This window comes from Cydia strobilella, chromosome 3 (assembly GCF_947568885.1).
Source record: "Cydia strobilella chromosome 3, ilCydStro3.1, whole genome shotgun sequence".
Classification (NCBI taxonomy): Eukaryota; Metazoa; Arthropoda; class Insecta; order Lepidoptera; family Tortricidae; genus Cydia; species Cydia strobilella.
Genome location: NC_086043.1, coordinates 15,056,791 through 15,070,846, shown reverse-complemented (window position 1 = coordinate 15,070,846; position 14,056 = coordinate 15,056,791). Strand labels below are relative to the sequence as shown.

At 35.9% G+C, this 14,056-nt stretch overlaps 1 protein-coding gene across 1 annotated transcript in view; it reads left to right on the top strand.

Moving 5' to 3' along the window:
- The window catches only part of LOC134756222 (A disintegrin and metalloproteinase with thrombospondin motifs adt-2-like), a 55,769-nt gene that overhangs the window by 14,448 nt on the left and 27,265 nt on the right, over positions 1–14,056 (top strand). Inside the window, exons 3-5 of the mRNA XM_063693051.1 lie at positions 3,995–4,166; positions 7,382–7,699; positions 12,938–13,146. Coding sequence (XP_063549121.1) covers positions 3,995–4,166; positions 7,382–7,699; positions 12,938–13,146 — 699 coding nt within the window. The remainder of the gene's footprint in view (positions 1–3,994; positions 4,167–7,381; positions 7,700–12,937; positions 13,147–14,056) is intronic.

The window sequence follows — 14,056 nt, the reverse complement described above, 5'->3', positions numbered from 1 at the left end:
TTATTAAATATGTATGTAGATATGTATTAAAAAAATAGGTATGTAATCCTGACTAATCCACAGTACTCCTATACAAAAATAATATATATCCTTTATTTTTTCATTATTATTTTACAGGACCTTTATACTGTTGTACATATCGGCCCTACTATATATTCTATATATCCTTTGTTATGAAGTAACTTATATTTAAACAAAATCACTCATATTATTTATGCAAGAGAAACCAGTAGGTTTGGTTAAATAAATCAATGTACCGATTGTACTTTAATGGAAAAAAAACTTAGAGTAAACCCTCCAGTGAATGAACACCCCCCAGTGAATGAACTAAATCACGTTTTTTCTCTAAAATAAGAAATATAGCAATTCCTACCACTTGTCGTATTTTTTTTCTTTTTAACAACTCTATTTCCATATACAATTTTTTTACTGGTTTCGTCTAGATTAAATTTTTTTCAAAATTTATATGTAAACGAAATGGTATTGAGCTTGTTTTTGTGATTCTGCATAGAAAACGATTCTGATTCATTCAGCCAGTATTGGAACAAACCAAATTTCTATAGTTCATTTACTAGATTTCTCATGCCTATGTATGAACAATACAAAATTTGGCTAGTTCATTTATTAGATTTCTACTAATTCTATGTATGAACACTATAACCACGAGCAATGCAATGAAAAGTTTATTATTTTAGGCATTATTTGCTGAGCTTGACTTTTTTTTAATCAAAATATACACGTTGTTTCTTGTTTTAAAAATTTATTCCCTTTTTTATATTAATATGTAAAAGGTTTCTGTGTTATTGGTGAATAACCATCATTTTATTACATTCTAACCTTTCTTAAATCAATATGGAGGGGATAAAAAGATATGAACGCTTTCGCTATACCTTCTAAAATAGAGCTGGAAACTGTTTTTGTGTAAAAATGTTTTTTTAATGCTGATTAAAATGATCTGAATAATGTTCATTCACTGGGTTTTGCGGTGTTCATTCACTAGGTTTCATGTTCATTCATTGGGTTTTTGGGTAGTTTTTGACAAATTCTGTTATAACTTAAAAACTATGAAAGTAATAAGAAATCGCAGAAATTACTTTCTTATTTATTAAATGAGGATTGATTAAATTGCAATGAATAAATCCAATTATTGAATGCCTAGAAATGATTTTTTAAATTTGGATAATTACTTAAGTGTTCATTCACTGGAGGTCTTACCCTAGTTAAAACACGAACCACAAATGTTAACGAAACCAACTACCCTCCTTGTGACGGTTTATTAAAAATAAAATTTTTATAACGCCGAGCTATTCCACTCAAGAGAGGTTTCGGAGACGGCTGCTTCCAGTTACAGAGGTAAAAATAATAAATTGTCGAAAAAATGGATTCCGCTTATAGAGGTCCCAAAATTCCACTTATAGAGGTAATTCGTTGCTAAGGGACTGGAACCGAGAACTTTCCACTAACCCAGGTTCCACTTATCCAGTTGCCACTGTATTTCCATAAACTTATGGAGATGTATTCATTGCTCAGTATTTTTTCTTTAAATTTCTGATATCTGTTTGAATTTCTTATCATCACTACATAGTATAAAACAAACTCGCTTCCTGCTGTCTGTCTGTCCCTATGTATGCTTAGATCTTTAAAACTAGGTACGCAACGGATATTGATGCGGTTTTTTTTTTAATAGATAGTGATTCAAGAGGAAGGTTTATATGTAAACACAGATATCAACAACTTTAAAACTCGAAATTATACGTTAGTATTGGCTTGGTGTATCTCTTATAATAATTATACATTGAATACTTTCACAGTTGTATAAGTAGCCACTAGTAAGTAGTTGTGGTCGTAACGTATATTTAGCACACGAAAATCTTCAGCAAATAGCCGTAACGGACATAAAAGTAGTACAGATTTAATGAAATTTTTGATGCATAAGGGCGTATCGTACACGAAGTCGGGAGTTACGCCCAAATGTCTCACAAACGTTTTTTAAATTCGTGGATACGGCAAAATGCGTTTGAAAAATGTGTTCAAGCATTTTTCATGGGGCTTAACGGACAATTTTTTCAAGCTATCACGACGTAGATGACACCATTCGATAGAGAAAAAAAACTGAGTATGACTGCAATCATAACTCATTTTCGCCATTTTGTCCCTTAAGCCCTTTGAGCCTTTAAGTATAATTTCAACTCAATCGGTCCAATACCTACTTATATTTTTTTCGGACAAAATGCATTAAAGATATGTTGATTTTCCTTAAAGTTTATGCATTAAGGTGTATTCGGGTAATTTCGGAAAATTTGTAATCCCGAAAATCATTTAAAAATCACTCATATTCTGTTGTAATAAGAGCCCGCCACTGTTTTAGTGTTTTTCCTTTCGGAATTACCCGAATAGTACACCTTATTTTGTGTGTGTGTGATTTTTAATGGAATTTAGTAAATTGTGTCCATGCAACAACAATATTCTTAGATGACGTTAGTTGATTGCTATATAAATATCAAAGTAACAGTATAACTTTGCTACGTTTATAAGTTTTGCTAAGTTTGTAGCATTTTTGTAGCAACCCCAAAATTCATTTTGCCTACCTATTTGTATTTAATAGCCGAGGCTAAATGTTAGACAACGAACAGGTCTTGGTTAAATGATTGACACCCTCCTACATGACGCCGTTTCGTTGATCATGCTTTTAAACTATTAGCACTAGATACACAATACCAACGAATAATATATAACTACCTACCTAAAATATTAACATTCGTTTGATACATAACATAAAGGCATCAAGCAAGGGGGCAAAGCTGTTGTTTAACTCCTTATGTTATGCTAATGATACCCGATCAAGCGAAGGATTCCAAAATTGAACCACGAGCATAGTAAGTGGTTCGAAAAGAGGAATCTTGAGAATTGCGAGTTTCAAATCACGAGGGTTAAACAAACTTTGCTACCAAGTGAAATACAAAATTTTTCACCACACCAACGCGAGGAAATAAAATTACTAACAATAAAAAAATACAAATCAATTCCAAATGAATGCTATTAAATATTTATAATTCAAAATCATCACTTATAAGTCAATTCCACCAGCCGACATGAAGGAAACAACTCAATTTGAATGAACTTACTTTGCCACTCTTGTGGATAAAATGCAACTTTCTCGTCATTTTTTGAAAAATAAAAAGAGCATTTACAAGTTGGTGTGGTGAAAACCCTGTTTTCCAAAGCTTATTTAGTAAATACTTAAATTCTTTTCCCACTCCTTCATCAAACGCCCGCGGGTTGCCGACTGGGGAGCGGGGCGAGTAGGCCCTTAGGCATCTAATTATTGCCCTTAGTTGCAACATCGCGTTCGCTAGATATTCGCCAGGCTATTTAGTACCAGTAGCTAACGATGAACGGCCGACCCTATTTTATATTTAGTGTGGAAAAAAATAATGGGCCCTGGAGGGAAAGTGCCTTAAAACCTTGAGTTAGCTCATTTTTTTACGAAACATTCTTTTATTTTTAAAAAGCAACAAAACTGCATTCAAAGTTTTTTTTTAAATTCGCTTGTCTCGCCCGAGAATTGAACCGCAAAAAAATCAAAAAAATAATCACTAGCTATTTTATTCTATATATACAGAACGATACAGTTAATTGATAACATTTCTCCAAGAAACATTAGGTCTTACACTCGTCTCTCGTACAAAATATCCATAAAATCGAATATTGACTACTCAAGAAAATTTTTAGACAAGCAAAATTATAAAAAAATGCTTCCTTTAAGTTTAATGAGCTAACTTAAGCTTTTAAGGCACTTTCCCTCCAGGGCCCATAATTTTTTTCCTATTTGAATGTGGCTTGAATGTGATAGGTTCTAGGTTAACCGTTAGTAACGAAAATACAAATAAATAATAATATATATACCTACTTACTAGACTAGACTATTATTTTTAGCCGTTACCTGTCACCTCGGGAAAAAGTGACGGTTATATTGGAATGATTAACTCTACAGGAGTTTCTCTCTACGCCTGGTCCCGAACCGGCGGCTAGTGGCGCGCGCATTCGGCGTTTGGTCGGAGCGCGGGCGCGACGCGCCGCTGTCGGCGGTGGACGCCTCCTGCCACTTCCAGCATGCCGGCGTCGACGCCGTCGCCGCCTTCTCCGCCTGCAAGGACCATGCATTGGTACGTCTCTCCCGTTAGTATAAGTTAGTAAGTATATCGCGTACGGTGTGTGGTTGGAGAGCGAACGCGACACACCTCTGTCAGCGGTGGGTGCCTCGTGCCACTTCCAGCATGCCGGCGTCGCCGCCTGCTCCACCTGCAAGGACCATGCATTGGTACGTCTCTTACATTTGTATAGCGCGTTCGGCGTGTGGTTGGGGAGCGAACGCGACACACCTCTGTCAGCGGTGGGTGCCTCGTGCCACTTCCAGCATACCGGTGTCGACGGCGTCGCCGCCTTCTCCGCTTGCAAGGACCGTGCATTGGTACATCTCTTCCCTTTATGTGGGTGAATACGGCGCGTTCAGCGTGTGGTGCGCGACAGCGGTAACGTGACGTCTCGCGTTACTTAATTTCTTAGTACCCCCGTGTTGTCGGCCTTGTTTTTTTCTCTGTACGAGAATACAATATTATACTTAGTAAACATAGTGAGATAAGACAGACACTTAGACACAACATAGACACTTCTTTATAACTCTAACTAAGTTACAAGTATGCCAATAAAGAGCTATGGAACGGAGTATCCTAAATATTAAAAGGAGAGACAGGAAACGACACGCGGATATCAGAAAAACAATAAATGTAATAGATGCCTTAGAACATTGTTAAAAACTGAAATGGAGATGGGCTGGTCAAGTGGTCATGTAGCACGCATGAGCAAACAGAAATGGACATACAAAGTGACTATTTGGCCAGGACCACAAAATAAACGACAAAGAGGAAGACCAAGGTAGAGATGGATAGATGAAATAAATAGAGTAGCTGGCAAAGACTGGATGTCCAAAGCTAACGATAGAGATGTATGGAATAATATGGAGGAGGCCTTCACTCGAAGATAGTTTCTTAACTCTAACTCTACTACATTAGTTATTTGTGCAACAAGAGAGGAAAGTTAGTTTTTCTTGCGACTTGCGAGTGTTTATTTTGAGTCCCTAAAAAGCGAAAGATTCTAGAATTGAGTAAGTTAGAATCTTGAGCGTAGCGAGGGACTCTAAAGCACGAGATGTAAAATAACTTTGCTCTGAGATTATATTGCACAAAATTATATTATAATTTTTCACCACAGTAGTGAGAACATATTAAAGGTTAAAATGTATTTCGAATTAAACAGAATAATATAGCGAAACGAAAAAAAAGAATTTGTAATAGAAGTATGAAGTGGCAGTTCATGGCCTTGACTAAATTAAAAAGCTACTTTGTTTCACTCCCTGCAGTAAGGAAAGTAGCACTTTCGTCACTCCCTGGAGTTATGAAATTGCTTTTCAAAATTATTTTGCACGTGAAATTATTTACGAATTGTTATGTATATTTTTAATGTTTTAATGTTTTAATATTTTAACTTAAGGAATAAATGAGGCTAATAATAATAATAAACATAGTGAGAAAAAGAGGTTGATACTAATAAATGAAGGGTCCACGAAACGATCAATTGCGCAATTATATGGATCTGGATGTTGTATGGATCTCTCAGATTAGAAATAAATAAATAACTGAATTAAATTGAATTCTCAAACATTGATTGATGCAATATAATATAATCATTGCTTTAAATAATCCACTTACTTGACTACAATCAATTACAAAATTCACTATTGTATCGATGATTTATTGTTTTAGGGGCATCAACCATTACATTACATCAGCGCTTATTAATTTATTAACAATGACAATGTTCAATTTTTATTCACTGGCATCTGTCGATCGGTTTTGACTATCTTAATTTTTTAATTCATCGAATCATCGCATTAACCTCATCAAATTAATGCTCAAAGTAGAGCTGAGATAATCAAAAACTCGAGAAATGTCCATAGAAACCTAAGAAACGTAATTTCTCATTTTACGTGCAACGTGCATCTTTTTAGGGTTCCGTACCCAAAGGGTAAAAACGGGACCCTATTACTATGATTTCGCTGTCCGTCTGTCTGTCACCAGGCTGTATCTCATGAACCGTGATAGCTAGACAGTAGAATTTTCACAAAAGATGTACTACAATTCTAGCATTTTATTTCTAAACAAAACGGTTCTATGCTATGAGAGGCAATACCTACTGAAAAAAAAATTGAACGAAAATAACGCAGGATTGCCGAGATATGTATTTTTTAATATTTGGGTCAGGGCTGTCACCTTTATCTCCGGTTGTGTACCTACATAGTTAGAATGTCTGTAAATCCCACGGCCATACCAGCACTGTGATATATCTCTGATGAAGGATATCATGTGGTATTGGGAAGGGGTCCGCACCCGTCAAGCAAATGCTGGAACCCAATACTTATACATGATATCTGGAGGAGCGGGGGTGAGGCGTAATGGTGCCGGTAAAGAACCATGACGCTTCTTTGCCCCAGCAGGAGCTGACCCGTTCTGCTGGGGGATGTCCTTCCGGACCTCGACCGGAGGAATTTGCTTGATGCGAGAGGAATATAAATTGTAACGGAGGAGTCGGAATCGTCAGAAATGGAGCCAAACGCTGACATAATTCTCCGTACAGAGGAAATTCTTATTCATTCGGATGATGATAATGATAATGATGATGAATGATGACGATTCTTAATAAAAAGTTAAATTTAAAATTTTCTGTGTCAAAAACTATATCGAAGTATTATTTCTTAGAAATGTTATAAATTCTAAATCCCGCAAGATTAGCTTTATTGAAATTCTGATGAAGTATTAATTACCTTAAACGCTAATATTGGAAAATATATGATAATATAAAAAAAAATAAAAAAACTTTAGCATCATACCTTTTAATCTAATGGCAGTAAGATGCGGATTTTTTGTACAATTACCTGGTAATAAAACTTGGGGCCATATTGACAACACTTTAGGAAATAAACCAATAAACATAATTTCTTAAGGTCATTGACCTCATCTACAAAAAATAGTTTACGTAAACTAAGCAAAATAATCACACGGGAGTTTTACAGTGGGATGTAGTATAAAATAATGCTTATAATAAAAATATAAAACGAAGGTGGTCAAAACTGATCGAAAATCCCACACTGTGCTGTCTGATTACAGTAATATTTATTTTCCAATGGAATGCAACAATTTGAATTATAAATAGGTATATCAAGTAAACCTTTGCATTACGAAACCCTAACAACCGTAATTGATAATTTTAGTGCGCTAATTAGTCTGAAACATTATTTTTTCAATATATATATCCCCAATTCCAGCACGGCCTGATCGTCGTAGACAACTCAACATACGAGGTCCGGCCGCTGCCGACGGGCGCCGGGCGGGCGGCGGACGGCGGGCGCGCCGCGCACGTGATCCGCCGCGCGCCGCCGCCGCGCGCGCCGCGCGACGACGCCCGCACGCTGCGCCCGCGCCCACGCCGTCCCCGCGCACCCTACCCGCGAAAACCGCCCCCGTCCAGCTACACCATTGAGATCGCCCTGTTCCTGGACGAGGCGGCCTACAACACTTTCAACCCGTACTTTAATTATAAGGAGACTGAATTGAGGGATATGCTATTGGCGTATATAAATGGAGTAAGTACCGTTTACCTGTACTAGTAGTTCGCCCCGAACTAAGAACTTCGGGTTCGCCAAAAAGTTAGATCAATTGAATACACCTAGGTACCTAGTCGGCAAAGGATCGAAAACCGCGTGCGATTTATTGCAAGGTCTGTGGAGCCCTTAACTGATAGATTTGAGTCCCTATAGACTAGAGATTAAAATAAACTGTATCTGTGGTAACCCGTAATCTTCCTTTTCAAATGTCAAATACCTATTTTTGTTTATTTTTTTTCGTTTTTATAAATCTTGCCAATTATTTTAATATCTGAGAACATTTCTAAACTTTCAAAATCACATACATAACAAATTACATATCTAAGCATAAAAAAAAACATTAAAACTACATATTAAAACTAAACTAACATTAAAAAAAAACTACTTAAAAATATTATAAATGTGTAAACCGAGCACTTTCATTTGATACCAAACTCGACACGAAACTCGACCATAAAAGTACTTTTCCCCTCACTAGCTCGGAAAGTTGTCTTTTATCCTTTAAAACAAGCGGGGAAAAACGCATTTTATCCACTAGTGGGGAAAGTAATTTGACCTTGGATGGAGCATGTTTAAGTAGCTTGACAGATAACAAAACGTAAAACGCTCATAATAATGATTCGTTTGATATTAATTATCATTAAACAAATGGTTTGAGAATCTAATAAAAAATACCAAATTTAGCTTCATTTAATGATTTTATGTCATAAACCTTAAAGTTCCATAAGAAACGTTTGTTTTTTAATAATGATGTTAAATATAATTCTGAACGCACAAGTTGAGTCGATGCAATTTCAAAACGCATCATTGACATTTCTTACGTCAGAAATGTCAACATTGTCAACAAAATTTTTACTTAAAAACTTCTCACGTAAAAATACAGAATTTTCAGAGTTTTCTGTTATAATATCGTAAAAAAATGAGTGATTTCAGTGATGAAGATGATCTAACGCCTGTGGATGTTGCACTTTCCTCGCTATAGTGAGGTGAAAAGTTTTGTGTTACACGCGGGTGCAAATGTATTTTACTTTTCGTGTGTTGAAACACTTGCTACGCTCAGGATTATATTTTAGAACCACTCGCTTCGCTCATGGTTCAACTATAGAATCCTTTCGCTTGCTTGTGTTTCAATTCCACACTCGCGGGTAAAATAAAACTTTGCACCCTTGTATAACAAATAACTATTCTTGCAAATAAGATGACCAGAATAGCAAGACAAATTAATAGCGTTTTGGTCTTCTACGCTCTTCTAGCTTCATAACCCCTTGATCGAGCCTGCTCATAATTTAATGACTAAAATATAATGCCTTCATCTACACGTTTGCCCAATTTCATTTAAATTAGAACAAATTTACTTAAAGTTATTGTCCATCAAACTATCCTCTGATAGTTCAGCTTAAATAAATAAAAGAAAAAACAAAATAAAAACCAAAAAATAAGTAAAAACTGTAATAATTTTATTATTATATACGATATAATAATAAAATTATTACAGTTTATTCCTGAATAAAGATTTACAATTTTAGTAACACAAAACAGAAATATATACAGTTAATTATAATTTTATATCTAAATTGAGTAGCTAATCCCTTGTTTGTTTGTATTTTCACTGATTCAGACGCGCACGTTGTCAATGTCAATGATTAGCGAACTAGGCTCCAGACTCGCGTTCGCGGCTTCGCGCCGTGATTCGCGCATGAGTGTGGAGGGCCTTTTAAGCCCGTAATAATTCAATTTCAGCTAAGTGACACTGACAGTTGACATCGTCTTTTTTTTCTATCTCATCCATCAAATCACGTGCACAGGCATTAGTGCCTGATGTGCTATTAAATTTCACAAACGTCATCTCGGTCACTTAAAAAAATATATTTGATAAATAATACGAAATAAAAATAAAAGAGAGGCATTTCCGTGATCGTTATATTATCGGATAAAAATATAATTTGCCTATCTTCAAAAAACTTTACCTACCCAATTATTTTGTGCTTTTCAGTGGGTTGGTTTTTTGAAGGCGGTTCCCTTTTTTTAAAAAAGATTTGAAATTAAATTATTACAGTTTTTACTTATTTTTTGGTTTTTATTTTGGTTTTTCTTTTATTAATTTTTTTTTTTATTTTTTTTATTTATAAAATTTTATTTTTTACTTTTTAGTGATAGTTGTTTTTTTATTTCAATTTTTTATCATCTTTTATTATTTATTTATTTTATTTTACTTTTTATTAGCGATTTATTTTAGATTTTGGACTAAAATATTAGTTTGTTTACAGTTAGGTTCCCCATTTAGTTTTGGGCTAGTAGGTACTCTAGTGTAGGCGATGGTCAACCTCGATAATTTTGTTTGTTACAGTCTGAACTTTTCTGAAAACCGCATCAAAATCGGTTCAGCCAAACGCGAGATAATCGCAAACAAACATACATACATACATACAAACATACATACATACAAACATACGGGTCAAACTGAGAACCTCCTTTTTTTTGAAGGCGGTTAAAAACATCGAAAAGCCGGGACGTGCCCCTAGCCGGCGGTGTGTTCCAAGTTGAATGTAAGAACTTCACTTCGCTTCGCTCGCTCGTTCGACTAGAATAACATGTTTGGTTCTGCCTTATTTCTGAGTGACATTTGTCTATCTATCTAATTCGAATTTTCCACTCATTTACTCTAAGGTTAGCTGGAAGAAATCCCTTATAGGGATAAGCTCGCCTTTGTACCTAAATTTATATGAATTTCATGTTAACAATTTTTGTTTTGTACAATAAAGTGATTTACTACTTTACTACTACTACATTTAAAGTTTAATGCTCATCCCAATTTTAATATGTAGGTACCTACTACCTTTTCTAATACCACCTAGATAACCTAGTCTATCAAGTGTAGCAATTCCTATACCTTATTTATTATTAACATTTACACCTTAGATACTTCCATAATATATATATATCCGTTTTATTCCGAATACAGATATACAGATCTTTATTTATATAAACAACACATAGTTCATGATCAGCAACGCAGGCTTCGTCAAGTGCTTACAACAATAAATCAGCTACAGGCTTCGTCAATCTTAAACACTAAATTAAACTAGGCCAAGTCCCCACTTCGGACCGTAGCCTTCCATAATAAAATAATATAATTAGCACAATGTAATCTCGGCTTACAGCGAGCATTCAGAGATGTAATAGAAATCGCTACCTGTTGTTTCTTTCTATTCAATTCATGGACAATTCACGCCATTCACGGATCAATAGAGACATCAGATCAGATATCGCTTAGGTATTGTGACCTGCCTATGCTTGCGTTGATTGGTTGTTTGGTAATTCGCTTCAATGTGACCGTATCAATAATAGAGTGGGAACACCCAATAATTCCGAAATATGTTTTTCCGAATTTCATAAGCACGATTTTCATAATCCCGATTTTTTATAAGTCCGAAATATCAAAATTACGATTTTTAAAAACACGATGGAAGAAAATCACGAATGTGCTATTTCCGAAAATTTAAAATCCGATTGTCATTTTACCGAAAGCTTAAAGTTCCGATTTAACACTTTTCCGAAAAAATGTTTTTCCGAATTCTTAAATTCCGATAAACCATTGTCCGATCGGAAATAAAATAATTCGGAATTCAGAAATTCGGTCTTTTGTAAGGTCGGAAATATGAAATTCGTGATATTCAAATGAAGACACGTTTCGTTTGAGTAATTCGGTATTCAGAAATTCGGTCTTTTGTAAGGTGGGAAAAATGAAATTCGTGATATTCAAATGAAGACTCACGTTTTAGTAATTATTACGGGTGCCTGTCGTGCCGCATCACGTTAAATTCTGCATTCTTAAATTCGGTATAAAATATTTTTGGCATAAAAATTCGGCATAAATAAATTTGGATTAGGAAATTCGACCTCCAAGAAAACGAACTGTTGCCACATATGTGGGTTAGGTTAGGTTATAACTGCGACCTTGAAATAAACGAACTCTTGCCAGAAGTGCGTTAGATTGGAATTGCGACCCTCAAGAAAACAAACTGTCGCCAGAAAAGTGGGTTAGGCTAGGATAGAACGGCGACCCCACTGAAAAGAATTGTTTTTAGAGAAGTAGAAGGAATAACGTCAATTCGGAATTAAAAAATTCGGAATAATGGCAATTCGGAATTCGTGATTTCAAAAATCGTAAATGTAAAATTCGGCGTTTTTCACTGTCGGAAATGTTATAATCGGAATTATGTGGTTCGGAATTTAAAATTTCGGAATAATGGCAATTCGGAATTCGTGATTTAAAATCGTAATTGTTAAATTCGGTGTTTGTCACCATCGGAATTGTTATAACCGGAATTATGTGGTTCGGAATTTACAAAATTCGGCTTTTCGGAAATATAAATCTTCGTGATTTTCATCATTCGTAATTACGACAGTCGGAATTTTGATAGGTCGAGCTTTTAAAAATCGGAATAATAAAATTCGGTATTCTGAAATTCGGCATAACATTTTTCGGAATTATGTAGTGTACCCTAATAGAGTACGTAAGAGAACATAACACTCATTAGGTAGTACTAGCTTTAGCCCGCGACTTCGTCTGCGTGGAGTAATTTGGGTAGCTTATTTTTTATCCAATCTGCTTTTTATCGCTTTCCCATACAAACTTTCACCCCCCTTTTCACCCCCTTAAATGATGATTTCTGGGATAAAAACTACCCTATGTCCTTCCCCGGGACTCAAACTATCTCTATACCAAATTTCAAATAAATCGGTTCAGCGGTTTAAGCGTGAAGAGGTAACAGACAGACAGACAGACACACTTAGTATGGATATGGATTTTTTTACTTGATCAAAATCGACCTGTTTCCTAAAATCTGTCTGAGATACAGGCGTTGCGAAGGTTTTTGTTTATATTTCGAATAAATAATCGATTCAATATAGGTGCAATTTCTGTATCACCCATACCATGTTAGGAGAAGTCATGAGAGTTCAATGGGCATCCAGAAGGTCTGCAAGCTGCGGTAAACTAAACGTATGCAACATGCAACGAGGACTACCTCTTCATTTAACACATACACAATTACACATGGTACGTACACCTCCTGCCTTGCCTGGCAAGTGGCAACCTCATACACACTTTGCATTCGACAATACGGTACGACTCAATGTTACCACGCCATGAAGATCAACTTATCTATTGTTATTAAGGGTTGAAACCAACGCCACAATCCTTCCACATTTTAGGTTCAAGCGCTCTACCAACACTGGTCCCTCGGTATACACATCCAGTTGTCCCTGGTGCGGCTGACGCTGCTCAGAGTGCAACCAGCGGCGCTGTCGCGGCACGCGGAGCGCGGCCGCCTGTTGGACTCCTTCTGCGCGTATCAACGGACCCTCAACGTTGAGGATGACCATGACCCGGATCATTGGGACATGGCTTTACTTCTGTCAGGGTAAACAAACGTTTTGGCAATATTTCACAATATTTGTTGGTTTTGTCAGCACTACGGTCAAACCGTACATCTTTGTCTTGAAGGGTAAATGTCTCCATCCATCAATTGCCTATCAAAGGGAAAAATGGGCCTGTGTCAACTGTCGGAAAAAAACAATCAAATCATGATTTAATATCGTAAAACTGTGTTACAAGTTCTGTTTAGATGGCCATATCTACTTTCTCAACTAACGTGGAGCCAGGGTTGAGTTGTCACCAAACACCAAACCGTTTGTCCAACAGTCTAAGGAAAAAACGTGCCTCGGAAATCAAGAAAATTTGATTCTCGCACAGATGGCGCTACCAGTGCTACCACCAATACCAACCTTTGGCTTATTCTCGGCTAGATGGCGTTGACGGTTTAGTTTGTTATTTAACAATTTTAACACATATCAGTGAAATAACATAACATGGGTATGGGTATGGGTCATATAAAAAAAATAAAAAAAATTATCCATGTATATATAATTATTTTGATATTTTTATTTTCAGTTTTAATCGTGTGTCGTTAGGTGGCAGCAAATTTACTGTGACTACAAAATGTACTATGAAAGTTGACCTAAGGGGATAAGACGGTAAAGCGTTCACTAAATTTAATTGTATATATAGGTATATTATGTATGTACCTAAAGTTTCACAGTAGACTGTTGAGTGACGTTGATCGGTCTATCAAATGTGGTTGGTACAACTGGGTCTGCCCCTTAGGTATCAGTGTCCATTAGGGAATGTAAAAACCGGACAAAATTCAAAACCGGTTATTAACCGAAAAACATGACACAAAACCGGTTAACCGGTTAAAAATCGGTTTTACGAAAAACATTGTAAAAAATGATTTCTGAATATTTTTTCAGCGCTTTAGGGTTCTAACTAGA